Below are 22,998 nucleotides of genomic sequence, written 5' to 3'. Positions count from 1 at the left end.
TATGCACTGTTTTGGTCATATGAATTTCGTTTCAGAATTCACTTGACACTTGTTCAGTATTTTGTGCATGCAGGTCTTGTAAGATACATTCGTTATGTCCAGTAATGTGTCGTTTTTTAAAGGAACACATGGGGAGTTGTTGCACGCTGGGATGCCCCTTTTTTTTATTCCGGAGGACTTGTTAGATTAAAGTTCAAGCTATCCTGTGACAATGAACAATATGAGAACAGGCTCACTTATCACCTATCCTGACATGGAGTCTTGGCCACCACAGAACTTAGTAAGCGTTTTTATACTGGTGGCATGTTCATTTCCGCAAAAGCTCAAATGACCTTTAGTTGAGAGAGTGAGTGAAACAAGCACATTCCAAATTCGCAGGGTACTAGTGCAGCTCCTTTCATGTTTTGCTTTGCTTTCTGCGCTACTTTCGGAACAGTCACCCCATTTGAAGTGGCTGGCATCATTCCGCTAACCTCTCTAGTCATTCTTAAATAGTCATACCTACTTATGCAGCAATTCAAGCATTTCTCTCTTGACATTCCAATAATCTTGACTGAAAAAAAAAAAATTTCAGGGTTTAAATTAGAGGTGTGTGCATATTCGAAACTGTAAATTTACCACCTCGCAAATGGCGTTTGCGATTTGATTCGATTCGCAGCATAATTTTATCGGACAAAGTATCCGAATATTCAAAGATTGCAAGTAATAGTATCCGATTATTCAAAGCTTACAAATAATAGAGCAAATAAAGTTGGCTCTGTCGCACGACATCCCAACCTTCAAGCTTCGCCACATGGCATGCCCTTTCGGGTTGGCTTTTTTGCACCACGTAGAAGCTGTGCAAGAAAGCTTGACACGTATATACCTTGCGCAAAACAAGTGGTAGCTGCATGTGGTAGCTGCAGAGGGGCACTACTTGTACTCTTTGTAAGCACTATAGGGGTATGAGTGAGAAACTAAGGGTCAAGGTCATACCATTGTTGAGGGTGTCCAACCTCTTTTCAGTGATTAAAAACTGCAGTCAAATACACTTCCTGTATTTGCAGCATGTTACGTCAGAACCCATATTTCTTCATGGCAGTGTGTGGCCAATTTTTGTTCCACTGCTATGCTATCCTGATTGTCTTAATCTTTAATTTTGAATTGTTGTGTTACTTTCTTATCAAGACTGCCTTTGCTATCTTTTACTTTTCTTTGTAGCTATGCTTTAGAAGCTGTCTACACATTAAAGCAAAGCTGTTTGTATTTGGAAATATTTTACTATTCCCACAGCTCTAGTTAAAATCTGTTTAAGCTACGCTTGGCTAAAGACCTGTTTTGTAGTGCATGGCTATGAACTAACTCAAACCACCTGGGCATCGTTAACATTTGTGCAAGTCTCAGGCACACAAGCATTCTTCTATTTTGTGTTCATTGAGAAATTTAGCCTACCCCGCATAATCGGATTTGTGACTTCAGGTGTTACAGCTGTGCAGTTTATCACTATGGTGGCTTTTCTTGACGAAAGCTCAGTCTTGTTTTTTAATGCATGTCTTGTATTTCGGCACTGTGTTGTACTGGCATAAAAGTATTCAAGAGTATCAATGAACGACCAAAGTGTGACTGAATGTTTCATGCAAGTTATAACTGGTTGCCCTAGAGGATGCAGTGAGACATATGACAGATGTCTCCCTCCCTAATTTTTTGGTTTTTCGGGCACTGCAGAGTTGGTTTGAGATGTTGGTTTATATAAAATCTGTCACGTTACCTACTATGCTTTCCTGGTACAACGTACTTGCACATGATACAATCCATTGAATAGTAACGAGTAATCTGCTTGGCAGCAAAATGGCAAATCTAGTTTTGTGGCTTTGCCGACAAAATTTAGACAATTCCTGCCACAGAGGGCATTTGCGGTGTAAATGTGGCAGTTCTGAAATTTCATTGTGGACTTGTGGCTATGTACCATTGTGCACTGAGATAGTGTTTTGGGTATGGTATCACTGGAGCAATTTCTGCATTTACTTTTGTGTGTCTGTATATACCGTAAAAAGGTATGTTTTTATGGGTGTTGTTGTTTTGTATGACTGGGGATATTTATGCGTAACTTGTTTGAACTAAGCTTTCAAGTGCAAGACAATAAAAAGTGAATGAATTTGGGTTGTGTGCTTCTGTTTCTTAGATGGGAAAGAAGCAGCTTATCTGGAACTGTTTTTTGTCATTCTGTCTTTTCACTGTTATCAACTGTGAACTATATGTGTATATATGTGCTTGTACATCCGTGGTGCTCTGAGGTTGTATTGATCAGTGCACATCAAAACTGTGTAGTGTTACTCTGGTGTGTCAGTTATCAGAATCAGTATAATGTGAGCAGAAAAAAGTTTATTAGAAACGCTTTTTTTTTTACTTTTGGAATACCCAATAGCTCGCCACCCTAAAATGGGAAACTTAGCCTTTCTTCAAAAATTAAGTTGGCAGGCACCTGGAAACGAAGACATTATGCATTCAGTGGATCTATTTGATCTTGTCTCTGGGTTATTCTATTGGCACAACGCATTGTTTGGCAAGTCAGCTTATATTTCTATAACCCAGGGCACAGATAGACAATCAACAAGAACAAGCACCTGTCCCGTCATTTCTTTCCTCTCTTCTGCCTGTCTGTCTGTGCTCTCACTTTTAGAGGTTATTTTGATTGGCTTAGTGCCTGGACAACGGGCATCGAGTGGGGTAGAATTTAAAAATGACCACAGCAAGGCATTTCTGTTTCTGATTTACATACCTTGCTTGGGGTACGGGCAGGGTAGTTCACCCACCCCTGTTCCCTGTAATTGCAGACTTGGGGAGCTTTGATGAGGTCTTAAGACCGTTGCTTTAGCTAGCTGAGTGTACAAATGAACCTTCGTAAGGCTGTGTCTCGTTAATGGGAACCTGTTATTGTGGATTCCCCACGACATGAACGAAATTTTTAGCGGCCAGTCTGCCACTATGCAGTTCTGCCCCTTGAATATAGAAACTTGCTGTCCATACATGCATTGGGCACAGGCACACCTGTCTCGTCAATATGCACATGGCTCCACAAATACTTTTTGACCTCTAACAATACAAATCGGTCAACCTCAGGGGTCACTGTGTACCTAGAAATCAGTACTACAGTACTATTGTCTGTTGCGTGTTATGAATGAAACCTGCTCCCTTAAAGGTGGTGAGGTGCTTCTTTGGTGTTTCACACCAAAAGAGTGTTATGCTTGCCACTTTCCCTGTACATAAAAGGCAAGGCTGGGTGCCTCTCTGCTCAGTTCAGAGGTGGAAAAGACAATGGGAGATGCAAAGCATCAGTGGATGAAACTAGCTTTCTGCTAAACAGAAGGAAAAAATATGCAAAATCAAAATTAGGCATCTGCCATATCCATGTGAATGGAGGAAAAAGAAAAAGGGTTATCTTGCAAGAATTGGACTAGTGGATGGGAGCAGTTATGGAGGACTGCGCTGAATTGTTTGTTTTGGGGGGGAAGTTTAATAGCCGATTATTTCCAACCGTAGTTTATATTATGGCTGACTTTTCTGGAGAATTGGGCTGTGTATATTAACGACTGTGTAATGAACAAGGCAAAATTATGAAGGAAAACGTAGTGGCAGTATTGATGAAAAGTTGAAAGGGAATGGCAGCAATGAAATGGCAGTGTTGATGCAAGGAAAATGTTGTGGCAGTGTTGACCACCTGAGCTCGGACAGGACTGTCTATTCCTGTACGCGATTTCTCCTTCAATGGATGCGAAATGGTGTCAAGAGGTAATCGGCAGTAATTGGCTGATGGTGTGATTCCATAGAGGTGATCAGTAATTCGTAAGTAAGGTTCCCATCGGGCTCGCTATATACAAGTGGTTAAAAAGTCACTGGTAAGCCACCTTATCAGTGCACGTCGGTGTAGGGAAAAAAAAAAAAAAGCCCATCTGTGTATTAGCTAATAATGTGGGGATTTATAGCATACCACATAAAACATGATCTTAATTCTTGATGTCTTGACTGAACTCAGTTTAAAGCGAAATTCGATATGGCGGAGTTTGTGATTTTTTTTTTTTTTTTGACTAAGCGTGCTTTCTTTATTCAGGTAGTTATTTTTTTACTTTTTTGAATGAGTGTATTTCGTAAGTGCCCTTCGGAAAAAGAAATACGAATTACGTGCCCACGCGCACTTCTGGCGTAAGCAAAATTCAAACTTTTACCATTTTTTTCCCTTTTACTTTGTAGATTCCCCAATGCCGAGGAGACGCGGACGACCACCGCTGCTGGGAAAACGCGGCCAGCCCGTGGACCTGGAGTGCCCGATCTGCCACAAGACCTTCTCAAACAAAAGCAACTATGACGGCCACCTGACCATGCACACGCCTCAGCGAAAGCGTTATCGTTGCGACATATGCAACAAGTCCTTCTTGTGGCGCAACAACGTCTACGCACACAAGCGCAAGATACACAACGTCCCGTCCAGCCGTGGAGCCAAGAGCTCGGGTAGTAAAGCAGCGGCAACCGCTCCTCCGGCACCAGAAGCTCCTAACTGGAGCGCCATGATGCGCCAGTCAATGCTCCCGCCGGCTGGGTTTTCTGCATCGCCATCGCTACTGCTTCTTCAGGCAGCTAGCGCCGCCTGGAATGACTCTCGAGAAGCTCAAGAGAAGTAGTATAATCTTTTTTTTTTTCTCAGCCTTCCTCAGCTATTATTCCCTCACCCTCTTTTACCGTTAAAGAAAAGCAGAACATACAAAACAAAATGCCGAAGCGAGGGAACTGAGACCGATTCATGGGTGAGAGGCGATCCGGCTTTTCGTTAAAAAAATGAGAATTAGTGACAATGAGGCCGTCTATGATTCGAACGAGTGCGACGGAGTCACGTCGAAGTGTGGTGGCCTCAAAATATGCTCATAACAGCATTGGCCAATCGCGCAGCACACACTGCGTTCTGCATCCGGAGTGCTGTGCTGAATTTTCGTCGTTCAGCGAGGCCAGTCCGGCTGAAAACTGCAGCGTCGGATACGTGAGACCGTTCATTTTGGAGCTTGCTGTCTTTTCGGGTTGGAGATCGCGATTGAAACCTCTTCTGGCTTCGTGATCGTGCAGGAGCGCGGCGGTGTAACCGAAAGCTCCGGATGCCTGAAAAAGCAGCTGCAGCTTGTGGCAGCAGCTTGTGCAGGAGGTCTCGGCGGGCATTAAAGCGTGGAAAGCCGTTAAGAGCGCTCGCCAGTCACATCTGCAACTCCGGTGGGGCTCAATAGGCCTAGGGCTGTCGGAGGGCACCGATTGCATCTGTGTACGGTAGTCAAAACGCCTGAATTCAGCATTCGCTGTGCTGGCTGTTACGTGAGCCGATCGCATGAATGACGCACTTGTATGAGCCATGAGAGATCGGGCGCACTGTCCTCTGTCTAAATGGGCGCTCGCTTGACCCCGTTTGGTTTGAATTTCGAAGGGAAAAAAGAATGCGGCGCCGTTCTCTTAAGAAAATTGATCGGCCTTGTGTGAGCGAAATATTGGAGCGCTGGTTGAGCAACTCTCCGGCGGCGGCGATTGTGGGAGTGGTGGTCTTTCCGCCTAGCGTGTGTCGAAAAGCTGACGTGGGTGCAATGACTTCCCCTTGTCGTGAGGGCTTCCGACAATCGTAGGAGGGGTTTCGGGCGGCCGATGCTGCAGCGGTGCGGTTCTGACGATAGTGACCTGGTCGCTTTGTCGGTCTGCAAGAGTCGTCCGTGCCTTATAATTGCTCAGCGGTCCAAAACCTAAACAGGCAGAGGAGAAGGAAAAAAAAAAAAAAAAAAAAAGAGGACGTTGGGGGCAGTGGCTGAAGTCCCCAAAACTGTAGAAACTTCAAAGTTATGCGTGAAATATTTTTTAGCGCCGTGACGAAACTCGCTTATTAGTGACCCTTTGCATGAAAGGCCGTTTAATACGGAGATCTCGCTTGAAGCCAACCAGTACGTGCGAGAGAAGTGATCGACAGATACGACCCCGCTTCGCAGTTCTGCCCAATGTGCCAGGGAGGGCAACCTTTGTTTGTTTTGGGCTCACTTCAGCAGTTATATCATTTTGCTCATCTGTGTGCTGTCGTTTATTTTATTTTTTTTTGGCCTGTCAACTGTAGCTTTTGTGCCAGCTTGCAAGCCTTCTCATCTGTCACTGCTCTGCGTGTGTTAATTCCAAGTTAATTTCCTTTTCCCCAAAAGAAACTTAGAAAGGCGTTTCTAGTTGGTCGCTCAGCAGCCTAGAGGACACATTGCCAGCCAGGTTAGTTTAAATACAATCTGTTGATCAGTCATTGCCCTTGCTGACCTAAAATGAAATTATGAATTTAACATCAAGGCGGAAGACACCAACGTTTCACCAACAGCTGTCGATAAAAAGCGGGGCAATTGAAGCCCATAGGCGTCGAATTTTCTCCTTTGTGGATGCACTACAGCGTATATATGTCTCTGAGCTCTTTTTAGCTGTTTTTCTCCTTCAGCTAGGTCCGTATGATTACAGTTATTCGCATTCTGGAATGGCGGAATTGATGGCCTCAGCCAACCAGTGCACAACTGTCACTCAATGCCACTTGACTGCCCTCTGTTGGCACCGTGACCCACTGTGCTGAAGGGATGCACTAGCTGCCGTCTGTTTGTGGAGGTTGCTCAGCTGCCTGGTCTTTTAACATGACCGTGAATTCTTCAAAGATTTAATTCCTTGTCAGAAACTTGCATGGAACCAATTCAGCAGGGCAATTTTCGCCGCCTGCGTTTTGGGTGGTATTCGCACTCAAAAACTAATACCGCAGAATTATTAAAAAAAAAAACAGACTCCACAGAATTTGGATGGGTGTCTGTGAACAACAAAGTCTGTTGCTGTAAAAGTAATTTGTAGTGGGTGCTACTGTGTTCCAGTTTTTCGCATCGTCTTTTAATTTCATAAATCCGTTATTTGCTTTGAGCGTGCTGCATGCACTGTTCTGGTAACCCTGAACATCTGGTCGGTTTGGTGTAAGTTTCAAACACCTGCATGACAATTTGAAAAAGAAAAAAAATAATAAGGAGAAAACATTGGTAAGGAAATTTAGTTTTGTCATTCAGAAATTGCTTATGGGCTCTCTACGTGTAATTTTGCTCAGAGTAGTGTCAACCGTCATTCAGTGCTTGGCTAGGATTCCACAATCAAGTTTCTGACAAGTGAGCCTGACCTAATGGTTTCAATCTGGAAGCTGCAAAGTGAACAGAAATACTAAAGGCATCCCACTTTTAAAGGAATTGCATTGACCATGAATCAAGCGCTGGTATCGAAAGTACATCTTCTTCTGGCTCATTGTCTCTTTGCAAGAAAAGCACTGCATTCATTACTTACAGCAGGCTGTGTTATGGGCCGTGCAGTTGTGTTTCCAGATGTTGCGTGCAAGAGCGCAGCACTTTTCTTAGAAGGCATGTTTCATCCTGAGCTTGAATTTTGGCGCAATCTGTTCTCGCATGCTCATTGTTCGAATTGCCGTCCTCATGTCTCCTTGTAATTTTTTTTCTTTTTGTCTTAGTTACCTAAACTAGGCGGACTAACTGTACGGAATAAGTGGCGCATACTTGATGGGTGCTGAATGTTTGTTTTGTGCTGGCTGTGCGAAAGGCTGTTTTCTGAAGCAATTGAAGAACTATACGTTTCAAGTCTTGGTGTTAGCTTGTTCATTTCACTAATTCAGCAGGGCAGAGAGTTTTTCCCTGGCACATTGTTAAAAACTGTTGGCTGAAAATTTATGTTGGAGAATTCTATGTTTCGTGCAGAGACATTTGCCTCAACTCCAGAAATGTCACCTATTTACTAGAATTCATTGGCTTCGTGGTCTCTTCACTGAGCTAAAAATGGATTAAAAACTGGCTTCACTCGAGAATGCTTGAGCGTTAAACATAGAGCAGCACTTTATTGCAATCCCCAAAAGGGCCATACTACTTACTGTATTGCAAAGGGCAGTTCGGGTACTCAGTTCTCAGTTATTACTAAAGCTGATATATTGTCTGTCTTTCTGGTTGGACTGGATGTCTTTTTTGTTTAGGCTATTCATTCTATCCTGCTCTGGAGGACCTTTTTCGTAACTTCAGTGATTACCTTATGCCTAAAGGAACCATGCAGACAAGTTAAAAGGTTTGTAACTCATTCGAAAAATTTGTGCCTCTTATACTTCACTTAGCGATTGCTACACGAGAAACAGTACTGCTGTCGCTGAGGAATTTAGGGTTAAAGGAACAGATTTCTTATCGCTCACTTTCACTTTATTGGTAATATAATTAGGAAGGCTGCCAGGGCAGGTGGCACGCTGAGCTGATTTCATTAATGAAGGCAAGGAGTGCAGTTTACCGGCAGCTGGACCTAGGGCTTGAAAGAGTGGGTTCTGTTTCTAAATTAATTATAATACTCTCATTTGGGAGGCTATTGGGCTGTGATCTTACAACTTCTGAACACGCTTGTCTGTTAGCGAGGGGTTTCATGCATTGTGGCAGGCTTGGCTCTGATGTGCCTTGCGAAGCAAACCTCCTCTGCTGTGATAAATGGGAGATTTTCGGAAAGCTCCCAGTACACTATCACTGAATCGCTGCTAGTTCTCATACCATGGCCGTTTGTTCATTGCCTTATCACTAACAAAGGAAGAAAGTTGAAGGTCTCAACTGCAATTTGTTTGCTTAGAAGCCTGTGAGTGAGAAGGAAATTTCTGGCACATGCAGAAGAAAGGTCCCTCAAGTGTTGCCAATCTTCTCTTTTTCTGTTTCTTAATTGAGGACATATCGCATTAAAATTAGCGTCTATTCATTCCGAAAGGGCTCGCTATCAATCGTCAAAGTATTGTTTTTGTTTTCATAAGCTCTTTAAGCAATACTAATGGAAAGCTTGTGATGCTTTGTTTTGTATCTTGTTGGGGCAATGAAGATAAATCAGCTGTTTTTTAATAACAATAATGCTGCAATGCCAAGTATATATTTTTACCCTGCAAGTCTAGTCAAGATGCACGAAACTTGCTGAAGCAACACGGCTCTTGATAGAAACATTTGTACTGATACAGCATTGCAACTCAGAAAATCGGCTGCCTCTACCTTAAGCTGGTTCCTGTATTTAGATTTTATTGAAGCATGTCCGCTTTGCTTGAGGCATTTCCGAAAATAACGTTCACATTTGCAGTGCAATCAATATATGTCAATATAGTGACAGTAAGTGCTGAGGGGGCCTGAGGCATGCCCAGTGGCAGTTGGCTTGGTTTGAAAGCATGCATTCTAGATGCAGATTAGTTGCGCTGGCTGCCCAAATCAACCAACAAATGGTTGCTTTCGTGGTCATTGATTTAAAGATATTTGAATATTGTAAACTGTATATTTTAGGGCGCTGCAAAGAGAAGAGTATACATTATTTCATCTAGTCAAGGCTTGCTGAGCTGTGCATGACGTTTGCCACTACAGCCAAGCACCGTAGGGTCCGTGCAGAAATATGCTCCTTTGCACTGCTTGAAGGTGGCAGGCACCTTTGAAAAAGATGCCTTGCGTCGATGTCTTTAGTGCAACCCTGTCAGCCCGCACTCCAAGTGTTGGGTTTGCAGTCTACGTCTGTGGGAGGTTCTTCGGTGGAGAAGCAGTTGCGAAACAACAACAAATGAGGCTTTTGTTAGTGTGCTTTCACAGTATAGTTGTATTGCACACCTTGGTAGCCATCGGACACATTGCATGTGTTTCAACTTGCAACCTACGACCTTTTGCAATTGCGCTCTCATTGAAGGCCTCCGACAGTAGCATGTACAAGTGGAGGCACTTCCTAGAAGGCCTCCTTTTTTTTCTCCCACTCCATTCGGAGGACAAGGCTTTTTGTCGCTTGCTGTGTCATGTTTGCTGTGCCGAGGCTTAGCCTCTCGAACAGGTTTTCGTCACCCAGTGACGCCTTGACGTGATTGATGTTGCTTGGAGTGGCTCTCTTGCGGATTTTTCTCTCTCTCGCTCCCTTGCGGAGCGAGTTTGAATTGCAGGCCACTGTTGTAGTCATGTATCGGTGTGATAGTGTTGCCGTATAGTGCTAGATGCTGAGTGTTGTTGTAAGGCCGTTTTGTGGCTGACGCATGTTTGGGGTGTGCAGGGTGTTCACCTGTAGGTGTGTGGTGTTGTGCTGGCTTTCTTATTTGAGACACTCTTGCCGGAATTATAGTGGCAGTTTTGTTCCGAACAATTTGTCATAGTATTGAAAAGAAAATGTGCATTGATCAGGGAGCCTTTTCTAATTTTTTTGTCTCTAGTTAGACGAAAAAGTAAAAAACAGGTATCTTGAGTGGGCTGTGTTCAGTTTTTCTTTTTTTCACCTTTTTTTTGTAGTACAGTTGAACCCCTTTATAAGAGACACGTACCGGGGAGCAGTTTGTCTCTTATACGAGATGTCTCTTATAAGCAGGTAACCATGTTTTCGCTTACTAATCAGACCCTAGTTCAATGTGGGCACCGTATGACTAAAATAAGCTCAAAGGAACGCTACAGCATGTTTCAAAAGATTCATTCTAATTAATGTTTGGCCCCATAATTTATGAAACTTTGTTTGCTTCATGACTATTTACACTGTTTTTTACAACCGAGTCTACAAGCTTTTTTTCCTTTTCTTGTTTGTGGAAGATGAATCGTAGATGTTGAGTTCACAAGCCTGATGAATACCCAGAGCGCACAGCTTCTTCCGCTGTGTGCACAGCTTCTTCCGCTGTGTGCTCAGGCTATTTATTCATTACGCTTGCAGGACTCAACATCTGCAGTGCTTCTTGATTAGGAGCTACGCGAGTGGGAGAGCCCGCATGTGTGATCACACTCCATCCAATTGCAATGGATGGCAGTAAGCTTCAACCACTTCTGTCAGTTGCGTTTCCATTGGCAGGGCTTCTCATTGTCATTTCGTAGCTGACTGAACCACTTTTTGTTTGCTGAAATTATAATAAATAGCAACTGCAGATGTCTGTTGTCTACCTGTGTTTCCACAATGGAAGCAACTGCAATTAGTGACTGGTGGCACTGCGTCTGAAGTTAAAATGTCTGTTACAAGCGCGATTATTGATTAAACTTCAAGGATGACTTGTCCCTTATAACCAATATTCTACATCCAATGTCTGTTATAAAAGAGGTCGATTTAATGGGAAAGATAGGGCAGCCAACCATGTGGGTGAATAGTGTCTCTTATACCCATTTGTCTCTTACATCAGTGTCTCTTATAACGAGGTTCAGCTGTATAACAGTTGAACAAAAGGACCCAAGTGTGGCTCCAAAGTGTACCAACTTGTTTTTATGATGGCAGCAATTGTTTCTTAGTGTTTTGTGTGAAGTTGTGTCTTGTATTAAGCTGAATCAGACAACCCTGCTGGTGTCGTTATATTCAGAAGGTTATATTTAATGTTTGTATCATTACTGTAGCCACTTTTCAGCCTTGTTCAGTAGTTTTGGAGAAACTGCAAGTTCCATAGGCCGTGGCATGACGTTGACTTCTTAGTCAAAGCTCAAACTACTTAAAGGCAGACTGTGCAAGGAACGTGAGTGAAAAATTGTTTTTGAAAAGCACATTGTGGCCAAGGAAAGTGAAAAATGGAAACAAATTTGAGAAGGCGCAAGGAGAAAGAAAGTAGACCCGTAGACACGTTTGATCAGCATGTCGACTGGACATTATTATGCACATTCTACAGAGTTGGCTTAGAGCCACGCTATTTTTAATAAAGCCACACACTTCCTTGCCTGCCTCTCAGAAAGTTCTTACCGTTCTGACAAGTAGGTCAACACAGCTACGCAGTTTGAACCACCTTGACTTGTACAGGGTCACATGTTTTAGTTGACCTGTTGGTTGCAGTTTTCCTTGCAAGCTTTGCCGATGTGGGAAATGTTGCTTTGCTTTGTTTGTGCGTGCTAGTGTCTCCTTCCAAGTTTGCTTCGCGATATGTAACAGCAGCACTCAAAGTGCGCTCGGAAAACTGACAAATATTCGTGCGTGCTCTGATTAATGCCAAGCATATTCAGTGCATGCGAGAAAGTGCTCCTTAAAGCAGAGGTAACTTTTCTAGCTCTCTGTTCATGACCCAGAAACTGTTTTCCTGCTTGTACGTAGTGAATGGTACCTTGCTCTTTTTTGCAAAGACCTTTCAGTGATTACTCCTGCTGTTCTGTTGTAGCAGGCAGTACGGACGCTTGACCCTCTCTACGCATTGATGATATTTCAAACTTTTGTTGCTTCTGATATTGCATTCTTTAGGTGAAATGCACGGAAAAGCAAGCATTTGTTCACGGAGTACTTTCTTGTAGCCTGCACAAAGCAATTAAGGCAGCAAATTGTATTTTAGGTTGTAATCTCCTATTCTTCTATTTATTCATTTTTTTTATTACAAACATTCTTTGGAAACCTTTATCACTACCAGGACAACGAAATGCCCAACATTTCAAGCTTGAGAATTGTACTTTTAGTCTGTCTAGTGATATGTGTGTGCACTGAACTAACCCTTCTACCCTACTGGGTTGTTTGCACCGATTGCTTCTATGTCAATACAAATAGCCAGCTTTTCTGTAGGTACTTAAAACACCAGCCATGGTGGCTGGCTGCAACAAAAGCTGGACGGGAGGCCGCATTGCGAGTTGTTCACGCACGATTATTGCTAGTAGCATGCAAAGTCCAAATCCAGTAGTGTCCTCTGTGTTTTGTGGTTGCTTCTTGGAACAAAATTTGTACTAGTACCGCAAGTGTTGTACTTGAGTGAAGTGACCGTTATTCACCCAAACTATGTCTTTCAAAAGAGCACAGCTGCATCCTGCACTCCCAAGTAGCCGCTTATGTGCTTGGTGGTTTTAGTTCACTTATCACGGAATCATGCAAATTGAATGTGTGGTCATAACGTAATTTGTTTGTGTTTTGTCTCGTAGTGGTATTGCAACATATGGTGCAGTAAAGTTGCTTAGATTCTTAGATCAACATGTTGTGTTTATTTCATGTGTTTAAACAAAGCATTGAAAATTATCTTCTAGTTGGTAGTCATGTTCAGTTCATGAGTTCACTTCTACTAATAGTAACACATTCTTGATGAAGAAAAGTTATTTGTTGATTCAGCTTTCCTTGTCAGCAGTTGACATTGATTCAATTTGGCATAGTATTTTGAATTGGCAGTCTCTACGTCATCCAAGAAATGATAACAACGTCGTTTTGGTTGACCACTCTTTTCTCGGGAGGGAACGTTTTTTTTTTAGCCTTGTCTGGTGGGGCAGCTATATGTGGGGGTGAAGGCATTCAAGTGCCGCCGCGCCACTTGAAAATTAACCGAAGAATTGAGGAATAGTTTTTAAACAAGAAAATCTGTTCTCGGCTTTTAAAGGTTCACTTAAATATTTTTTTGTCCCACAGCCGTAGGCAAAGGGCTTCCGTTTGTTTTAAGCATTTGTGATGCTGCTCCTTCATTCCTGAGAGGCTACTGTAGAAGGGCCTGGGTCACAATTCTGAAGTAGTGTCTCTTTCAGTTACCCATGATTTTGCAGCCCGCCTCTTTATCTGAAGTTCCATCCTGACATGATGCTCTCACTGAGCACGGCTACTTTTCCATGAACTTGTGTCCACTGCTGTTGCAATTTGTTTGTAGACTGTAGCGTATGCTTTAGATTTGCGCAATAAACGAGTGCCTGTCCAGATGTTTTGTGTCTACTTGGCCATTCATGGCGGCTCCAGGGTGCCTTTTGTGGGTGTTTTTTATGCTGAAAACACATGCTCTGCTTTCTTTGATATTGCCTAGATTCATCCAATAAGTTCAAAAACATGCGCACATTCGAGTCAATTTCTACATACCTACAGCTGTGCTCATGCAATTATAAAATCTTACTTTATTGTAATTTCAACATTTTAAGAGCTAATTTTTGTACGCATAAACAGGACTGTTCCTTTAGGAAATAATTATACTCTACTAAGAACTGAGAGTGTGCTTGGCTTATTGACCTAGCTCTCTTGCTGTGGATGTTACTGTCCACATTTTGTGTTCAGGAGGCTTTGCTTGCTCTTATGTTTATAGATGAAATTGTTTAGTTTAGGGTATCTGCAAGCCGCTCAGTGTTCCGAAAAATTGTGATGAGACGGCTACTGTGGCGCGTGCTGCATAGTTTTACTTTTGCATTGTTTTATGCTTTATGCCTTGCTTGTTTCAGTCTCAAGGTAAGCTCAAGCTTTTTTTTATTCCTCATGGTACATTGGTTGTAAGTGCTGTCAGTCTTGAACTAACAGTGGTCCCTTTCTTTTTGTCTCGCAGAGCTGAACCAAGTGCCAGGTGCTACGGAAAAAGACAAAAAAAAAAATTGCGAGAAGTGTCGCTTGTCCAGAAGCCATGAAAAGAAGATGTGTTGTAGTGCATTGTTCCTAGAGTGTCCTCATTCCTTCCATGTATTTGCGAGATTAGCCCTTTCTCTCTATATATATATATCTATCCATACAAGCCTACATTTGTACAACCACATGAATGTATGGGGACTGCGGTATTGGAGTATCTTATCTGACTTCTTTCTTGTCTTTTCAGTCAATAAGTTGTTGCTATTTCTATTAATGCTTGTTATCCAGCAGTTAATTTACAACAGACTTGTTGCCCCTGAAAAAAACTTTTGTTAAATAGCATCATTGCTGCTTTTTGTTAAAGAAAATGTTGGGTGGTATTGCTGTTTACCGCTAAAAGGCCCTCTTGACATGAGATGTGCTGAATAGCTAAGTGTGGGTTCCTTACGAGGTTTGTACCAGGGGAAGTAAGCGTTATTTGGCAAGCCATTCACTTCTTGATATATCCTAAATTGAGGCCAGTTGACAGCTGTGTCCTCATTTAAGAACCTCCAGCTGTGTTCTTGTATGGGCAGCATTGCTCAACATGCAGGTGTTATTGTTGTTTTTATCCTGACAGACTTTTGTCTCATCTTGGTGTCGAGTTGCAGCACCCTTTGTGAAGTATTCCTGCACTCTGTTTTGCCGATTGTTTTGTGGTGACACGTTTCCAAAGTATCTGGGTAGGTCATGACCAGTGCACTGCCCTACCATGCCTCTCATTTTCCAATAGTGTGTGGTTTCTCGCTATGCCAGGCATGTGATTGTAGTGGTTTCTGGCTTTGTAAAATGCCAGGCATGCGATTGTAGATTGCCTTGGTGTGCTGCCTTAGCCTATTGATCAGTTAGGCTACCCAATAATTCTCAACCACGAATGTGTCAGTGGGTGGATAGAGATGGGAAGTTTGAGGGTGCTGATGCGCTCAAGCAATTTCCGCATGTTCACTAAAGTCACTCCCTTTCTTGCTTTATGTAAGTGTTATGTGCAGTCACTTCTTTTTGCACAGCTTCAGCTCCACATGGAGAAGCTAACTTATAATGTGTTGGTTATGGGGTGCAAAGAGTTTATGTTCACGGCACAGCCAGCTTCTCGAATCAGTGCTGCTAGCTTGATAGAAATAAAAGGATGCGAAGGACAGGTGTTTTCTCAAGGATGGGGACTTTGCGGAGCCTAGACATGCACCTGCGAGCCTTTTATAAACCCCCATTTGAGAACTACGGCTTAGTGGTCCTTCCCCGTTTTTGAAGATGTTCGGTGACAGTGCTTTGGCAGAGATTCTCACCATGATGAGTACCTTCTTTGTACCACCGTGGATGGGAGAATAAAGGAGGCGGCAGCCTGCGTCCGTTCCTCCTTCCCTCGTAAACTCTGGGTGCCCCCCTCTTCTCTCTTCCTGTCCCCCCCTCCCCCCTCCCAGTGGGTGCCAACGACCAGATGACGAGCGTGGACGACTTCCTGAGCAAGTACAACTCGTACCTGCAGCAGCTGCAGGCGCCCTCGGCGTCGGCCGCCGAGGGCTCGGCGGCGCTGCTGGCCCGGGCGGACAACACGTGCCCCATCTGCCTGAAGACGTACTCGACCAAGCACAGCATGCGGCGCCACATGCTGATGCACAAGCCCTTCAACCGGCGCTTCCAGTGCGACGTGTGCGGCAAGCTGTTCAACTGGCCGGGCAACCTCAAGACCCACCTGCAGACCATCCACAACATGCGCGTGGTCGACTTCAAGTACCGCAAGTACCGCTTCCCGCTACCCTCGGACATGAACAGCAAGACCTAAGGGAGGGGGGGCATCGGGCCGAGTGAGGCTGTTGTGCCAGTGGCAGGCACGGCAGTTACGGTCAGATGTATAAGTGGCGTGTCGCAGAAAAAGAAAAGAAGAGAACTAAAACGCGGTAACTTCAGTAAATGGGGAATACAATGACATTGCTGCGGCCAAGCGACTGATTGTGAGGTAATTAATGCCTACCACAGTTGCTGGTACGTAACGGGTGAGCAGAAGTTAGCCACTCCTACATTGAAAAAGTGGTATGCCGTTATTTTGGAGGCATCTTGTTCACTCCAGCTTCTCCGGCTCATGTACCAGTCGAGTCGTTTCTGTTTTCCTTTTCGTTTGGTCCATTGCAAATAGACTATACCATTCTGGCTGTTTGCAAGAAAAGGAGAAGAGGGAAGAGATTGTGGCAGAGTTGGAAGCTAACATCATTTTCGATATTGTGCAGCGATTGGCTGTGTGGGGTCACAAGTGCGATCAGGTGGGGCTGTCCTAGATTTGACACGTGCTTAGGAGAGAGCGTTGTATAAACTCGATTCCACCAGCGTTCATGTTCCTGTAGTTTGTGGACAGTTCCAGCAAGCTTGCTGCATTTGGTAAAAAGTGAACTGTTGTAAAGGGCGAGCCTAAGCTGTCAGTAGAGAGTGAAAAGTAGGATTTAGTTGGTTGCCGCTTCCTGCTTCACGAAATATCTTTTCTCTGTTTGTCTTTTGTGTCGCTACAAATCCGGTTGTTTCTGTGCGACATTCATCAGCATTGCTTATGCAACACATGCTATGACAAGCAAAAAAAGACAAAAAATGCTTTGTGCCAGCTATATTAACAGTCGGGAAATTGTCAGGAAGGTTTCGCACTGAAATATTAGAGTGATCCCTGCTGACACGTCCCCTCATAACCTGGTTGGGGAGAGTAGGCAAGGGCTGTAGGCCTGGCTTGGCAGATTCATTGGTGTTCATTATCAACTGCCTCAACCTAGAGGCACCTCTATTGCATTTATAATTTTGTGGTTTTATAGCGTGCTTTTCAACTCGCATTTGGTTTTTGGTATTGCGTGCTTGGCTCACTGTGTCTGCTCTCTAGAGCAACAACGGTAGATGGTAGGATAGGTTTTTGTTGCAGGGTGTTGCCGTATTTCAGGGTAGGACTTTGGAATCCCAAGTGTATCAAATATTTTTACTTTGTATTTATTTGTTTCAGGCTTTCAGGCCAAAAAAAAAAAGAGGTAGAAAAACCCTCTGCTATGGTGATTTTACCTGAAGTAGTTGTGTGGTCACAGCTGATGCATTTTTCTCTTCCACATACCGTTGTGGGAAAGCGCTGCTTCTTCAGGTCAACGTACTTTCTGAGGGCCGTGTAGAAAAGGGGCGTTGGTGAGGGTGCAGTGGTATTTTGTTAGGCTGTGCACGATGTGCTTTGGATGGCTTGCTCCAGATAGCTTGATTTTGCATCTTGGAAGTGTAGGTGGAAAGCACTCAGTGGAGCAAAATAGAAAAGGCCAGTTAAGAGTGGAAATTCTTCCGATAGTGTGCCGCAAGAATGGTCTCTGTTCACGTGGGGCTTGCCTTCTTTTTGGGTGGGCTACTGTCCAAGTGCTGCTCCGTCAAGCGATAGCCTGCATCGATCCATCTGTTTTGCCAGTGGAGACTGGATGCCTCACAGATTTTGTGTGTTGTTCTTGGTTACTCAGTATCTTTGTTGTGTTAACTTGGTTGCACACCCTTACGATGTTCTCTAGAGCATGCTTCATTGGAGCCCAGTCAGTTTTGGCGGCACACTTGGGGCCCTTTCCTGCCTTGCATTGGTAATCTTAGAGTTGTTCTTATTTATTTTTATTTTTCTGCTTTGTGAAGGTGCCTATCTGCACACGTCTAATAGTACTCGTTTCGGTTTTGCGGGATCAGGGTACGTTCTTAGACTTTGCCGTAACTTTTTTTTTTCTTTTTCCAGGCTGACTCCTGTGGTAGAGTATCTTTTCGATGCTGAGGTTAGTGTATTTATGCGCCTGCGTTCCTACATCAGTGTTCACCTTTGCTTCTGCGAGGTTCAGAAGAGGTCTAGTATGGGAAAGCATATTTTTTTGGTGTTGAAGTCGTAGTTTTAACTTATTTCAGGGACACAGGGTGTTTTATTATTATGATAATTATTATATTATTACATTCATATTATATTATTATTATTATTATTATTATATATTGGTTATTTTACATTTTTTCTTGGCCTAGGTGAATTTCTTTTTCTTATTTTTTTGCTTGGTGTTTGTTTTTATGCTCGTAGCTGCTTCCTCCATGGGTTCAAGGATATAGCACTGAATCTATGGTTTTCACTGATAAGTTTGTGCATTTATGTTTCTGTTGTATTCATTGCGGTTGCATTTATAGTTCCTTCTTTCCCTGCTGATGAGTGAATGTGTCCCTTTCGTTAGAGCTCTTGCTTCTCTACAAGCATATTTGCGGGGTTTATTGCGTTTTAGAGAACCGGCAATGTGCACGTGTGTCGGGAAAGTCTGGCATGCAGAGGCTCTTGTCACAACGTCTCATTTTTCACACTTTATGTCTTCGCTGGCAGCAACCTTTTTACAGTAAGTTGCTTTTACTCACCTTGGTTTTGCTTCCACATTCCGTGTAATGAAGCATGTCTGCCGGTCACACACGAGGAGTGCACACTGGTTTAGAATGATGTAATGACTTTTGCTATCCAACGCCTCGTTTCATGCATGTTAAGGGATTTTTTTATATTGCCCGTACATTGCCTGTCTTTTTTGTGGAACAAGATTGGGCTAAGAAGGTACCCCAGCCGAACTGTTCTGTGGAGAATTTAAATTTTTGACTAAATACTTCTTTTTCTCGGCAAGAAATGTGTAGAGAGAATATACTCTTGATTTTTAGCTGTTAGGATGGAACCTTGTCGGCAGGTAGTAAAAAAAAAAAAAAAAGAGGCAAGTTCTGCAACATCTGTAGTTATTAAGGAAGGGCCTAAATAGGCCTTTGAAGACTTTGAGACGAAACCTGGTGTTCTCGAAGGGCTATCGCACGTCCTTTTTTCTCTCGCTCCGAACTCTCAAGGAACAGTGTGTGCCAAAAACTGTGGCTAGGGGGCCTTGGGGGCTCTTTGAGTCTCTCTGCAAAGACACCCCTTAGCGTTCCTAGCTGCTACAGGTCTTCCTGTGCCATTTACAAGTTCACAAAGACCTCTGCTATTCTTGGCACATGTTTTCCAGGCAATACACTATACCTGCTCTATGCAATTGAAATCACTTGCATCTTATCTTCCGCTGCCGCCCTCCCCGCATTTCCGAGGGACGATGCGATGCAAAGGTTACATGCGTGCGTTGTAAAAATCTGTGCACTAGTTTTAAAATCTTCATCCGCGCAATCCAAAGTGTCCATTGGTAGCACGGACGCCTTTCAGGTGTTGGCACCCTTTCCCATGCATGCAATGAAATGCCATGTCACTCTGCACATCGACACAACTTGGAAGTGCCGCGAGCCATTGAGCTGCGCACTTTGTTTGTTACAAAACTCCGAGGAGGGCAAAGTACTACAGCGCCGCCACTGTGGCGCCAATGCATTTTTTTTTTCTTCTATTTTAGAGCCTGCCCGTTAGCTGTTTTGTAAGTGCTGCTAGTTCTCTTGCCTGTCTTGTGGTGGTCAAAGAAATTACCTTTTATAATTGTAGTGTGCCGCAAACAAAAAAGTATACAGTATATATATATATATATGTATATTCACACATATATGTCTTGAGGTTAGAACACTGTGCTTGTGTCGCAAGTTGGTGGAGGCTAAGTAGTTATTGTGGTATGATGTAAGGGTATTGTCGTATTTAAACAATTCTTTGTTGTTCAGGGGTGTGGGAACTGCTTTTCACCTGCATTTTCTTCTTTCTTTAGTCAGAAATGAGAGATCTGTGGTCTTCAGGAATTGTGTATTTGTGTGCTGGTAGATGCCAGCTGTAGAACAATCGGTTTTACAAGAAAACAAGAAAACAATTAGGGCATGGTTAAGCTCGGGAGTTCCAGAGGACAGGCAGTACTGTCAGGGCTCTAGAAGAGGCACACTTGCTTGCAAGCAGCATTTATTTGGTCATGCGCAACAATGGTGTCACATTGCTCTTCCCTTGTTGGGCCTATTGGCATGCGAAAACTTCTTTGAGAGCATACAAGAACGGTTGCATTTGCTACGAAATATAGTTGTGCCTCTTCATATGTGAGAAAAACTCGCTGGAGTTGGTCGTTGCATTACCAAACTTTACATTTACAAGTGTCTCAACACCTTGTCGCCTCCCCTTGCAACTAAAAACTCTGGGGCATTTGGCGACGTCTTTTAATGTGAAAGCATTAAATAGCCCACTAAGCGAAAAAGCTGGCGTCTGCGTCGGAAGCCGTGAAATGGCTCCTAACCGTGTGTGGGAAGCTTTCCAAAGCACGAGCAGGAGGCCACGCCAGTGCATTGCAAATGAAGTAAGGGGGTGGAAGAACGCAGCCAAATGAGTAAACAGGAAGGCAGCGAAATTCACCACCGTTGTCAACTCTCCCATTCCACGGCAGCAGGAGTGAGCAGCGGCACAATGTGTAGGAGAGAAATCGAGGCCACTTGAGTGCGAGAGGCGGAAGTGGATCGCGAAGCAAGGCTTCTCAAGGGGCAAGGAAATGAAGCCTTTTGATGAAATGAGACTGAGTTGGTGCGTTATTGTGCTCGCAATCACAACCCGTAAGAAGCGCATGGGTGTGCATGGAGACGATTTCTTTTGGCCACTTGTCTTCAATAGGGGCTGAACCAGAGACTCGTTTGGGGAACCCAGCATAGAAATTAGCGACAACTTTCAGCATCCTAATAGGCCCGCATTCAGACTTGCCATCTGGGCTTCTGTGCGTTTAGCAGAGTTTAGGCTTCACTCCTTACACTCACCGAAATTTACAGTGGACTCTCATGATACAGGAAAGGCCAAAGTGGAATTGCCAAGTTAGTGGAACAACTTTCCTGAAGGTCTTATTGCCTTCTTGAATAGGACTACTCAGCAGATAACACTCAATAGAAAGGCCTCTGGGTTCACTGAACATTTTACAGGTCCCTTGAGGGTCTGTTAAATGTGGTTTCCGCTGTAATTTGTCACCTGTCTCAATTTTGTGACATCACTTTTTAAGTAATCGTAGCATCCTGGTAGGTACTGCATCGTAGTAGGATATCAGTCCGGTGGTGGTATGTTTGCATTGCTTCTCGCATATTTTTTGCTGCGCATTCTTTCACTTCTTATTTACAAGGGAAACGGGGGAAGAGCAGTGCATGATTTTTAAAGTTTAGCAGATTGGAGTTCGGTGGATGTGCAAGAAACGTTGCGCAGAATTTGTGTGTGTCGTGTGTACACTTGCCAGGTCTTCCATTGCTTGCGTCGTTGCATTTCTCTGGATGTTGCTGAGACCTTCTGGGGACTTGAACGCCAATGTGGGATGCTTTAACTCCACTTACAATGCCTCGCTTAATGTCTGTCGGTAGTATGCCTGTTTAGACATAAAAAGAAGAAAAAAAAAAGATCAAAAAGTTTGTTAATACTACGGTGACTCGTGTAGATGCTGACATGTTCTCAGAAAACACCGACTGCAGTGTTGTGCGGAACTGTCACAGGTGGAAAGCGCCGAGTGTTTCGAACTGTACAGGTTCCCTCATTGTATGCAGTTTTTTTTTTCGACGTCCGTGAAGAACAATATGTAGGCATGTCTTGATGTTAAGAGTTGTGTGTGCGTGTCACGTCTCGTCATGGAGGTCACCACTGGAACAAAGAATTGTGCATTTTTTTTTTTTCGGTGGCTTTTCGGTAGTGGACTGTGCTGTGGGATGCTTGTTTATACCTTTGCATTGGTGGGCTTCTTATTTCTTCAAGTATACGCGTCTTGTGAGGACTGTTTTTCGAGTGAATCAAATGCAAAAAAAAATGAACAAAATGAAAATAAAAGAGCTTTAGCTAAGCAATCCTGTCTTCTGTGTTTTTTTTATTAGTAGGACCAATAGTACCTGCTAGCACTACGCTTGTGGGATTGGGCGTTGCTTAAATGTGTTCCTGTATGAATTGACGGAAAGTGTGTTTGAAGAAGTTCTCGTTGTTTACTAAATGTGAGGGCTTTACATCACTCAACTGAAAGCACGAAACAGCTCAAGCACTTGTGGAAATATTCTCGCTAGTTGCTCTGGATCTTGAGGCATTCTAGAGTGAAAAATGACACCAGTTTCTTTGCACAGCAAATGGCTTTAATTTTCATGCTATTTTTAGTACTAATAGCAAGCTAGCTTTGGTTAGCTTTGGATAGGGCCCAAGAGGTGTTGCAAACCTGTTAGCCCATATAGTACGGTGGCATTGTTTGTGCCAGCTTACACTTTGCCTAATTGCCTCCTGCACCCAGACTGTGATGATGCTTTTCCATGCTCTGCTGCGTGGATTCTGGCCTCTGAGTTTGGTGTGCGTCGGGCGACTGGCATTTGTAGGCCTTTGTCATTTCTTAACACGTTTGCAACCGTGTGTACCATTTCTTGGCATTCAACCACTGTAGCAAGTGCTTGCAGCCACACAGCGAGGGCTGCATCATGTCCATCACTAAGGCACAGACGAAACAGATTAGCCAGGAACTATTTGAATGAATTTTGTCGAGCAGGCGTTAGCTGAGTGTGGTGAATTTGGACTAGTCTGAAAATGTCAGCTGGTGTTACGCGAAAAGAGCTGCTCAGACCTGCTTTGTAACCAGTTTTGTCATTGAATAGGACTTGTGCCAAGTTCCAAGTGAAAACTGGTTCGTACATCAAGTCGGGACACGCGTTTCTGTGTGAATGCACCCATCACATGTCTTGTTCTGTGTGTTTAATCGTCCCTGTTGTTTAATTTTAATCAGTGTTATCATTTCTCCCCCTGTGCTGTCTTATTGTTGGCTGTGC

At 43.6% G+C, this 22,998-nt stretch overlaps 1 protein-coding gene across 15 annotated transcripts in view; it reads left to right on the top strand.

Annotated features, from left to right (window-relative positions):
- The window catches only part of LOC144169907 (uncharacterized), a 179,404-nt gene that overhangs the window by 59,351 nt on the left and 97,055 nt on the right, over positions 1-22,998 (top strand). The window contains exon 5 of one of the 15 annotated variants that reach the window (XM_077699341.1): positions 15,723-22,044. The exons of 13 other annotated variants lie outside the window; for them this stretch is intronic. In XM_077699341.1, coding sequence (XP_077555467.1) covers positions 15,723-16,084 — 362 coding nt within the window. In that variant the 3' untranslated portion in view covers positions 16,085-22,044. Of the gene's footprint in view, positions 1-4,227; positions 13,641-15,722; positions 22,045-22,998 lie in introns of those variants that run through there. One more of the 15 variants, XM_077699338.1, reaches the window with a different exon arrangement.

This window comes from Haemaphysalis longicornis, unplaced genomic scaffold (genome assembly GCF_048455015.1).
Source record: "Haemaphysalis longicornis isolate Haplotype H1 unplaced genomic scaffold, Haemaphysalis longicornis Haplotype H1 scaffold_2, whole genome shotgun sequence".
Lineage (NCBI taxonomy): Eukaryota > Metazoa > Arthropoda > Arachnida > Ixodida > Ixodidae > Haemaphysalis > Haemaphysalis longicornis.
The sequence above is the reverse complement of the archived record's forward strand: the minus strand, read 5'-3'. Positions and strand labels throughout refer to the sequence as shown.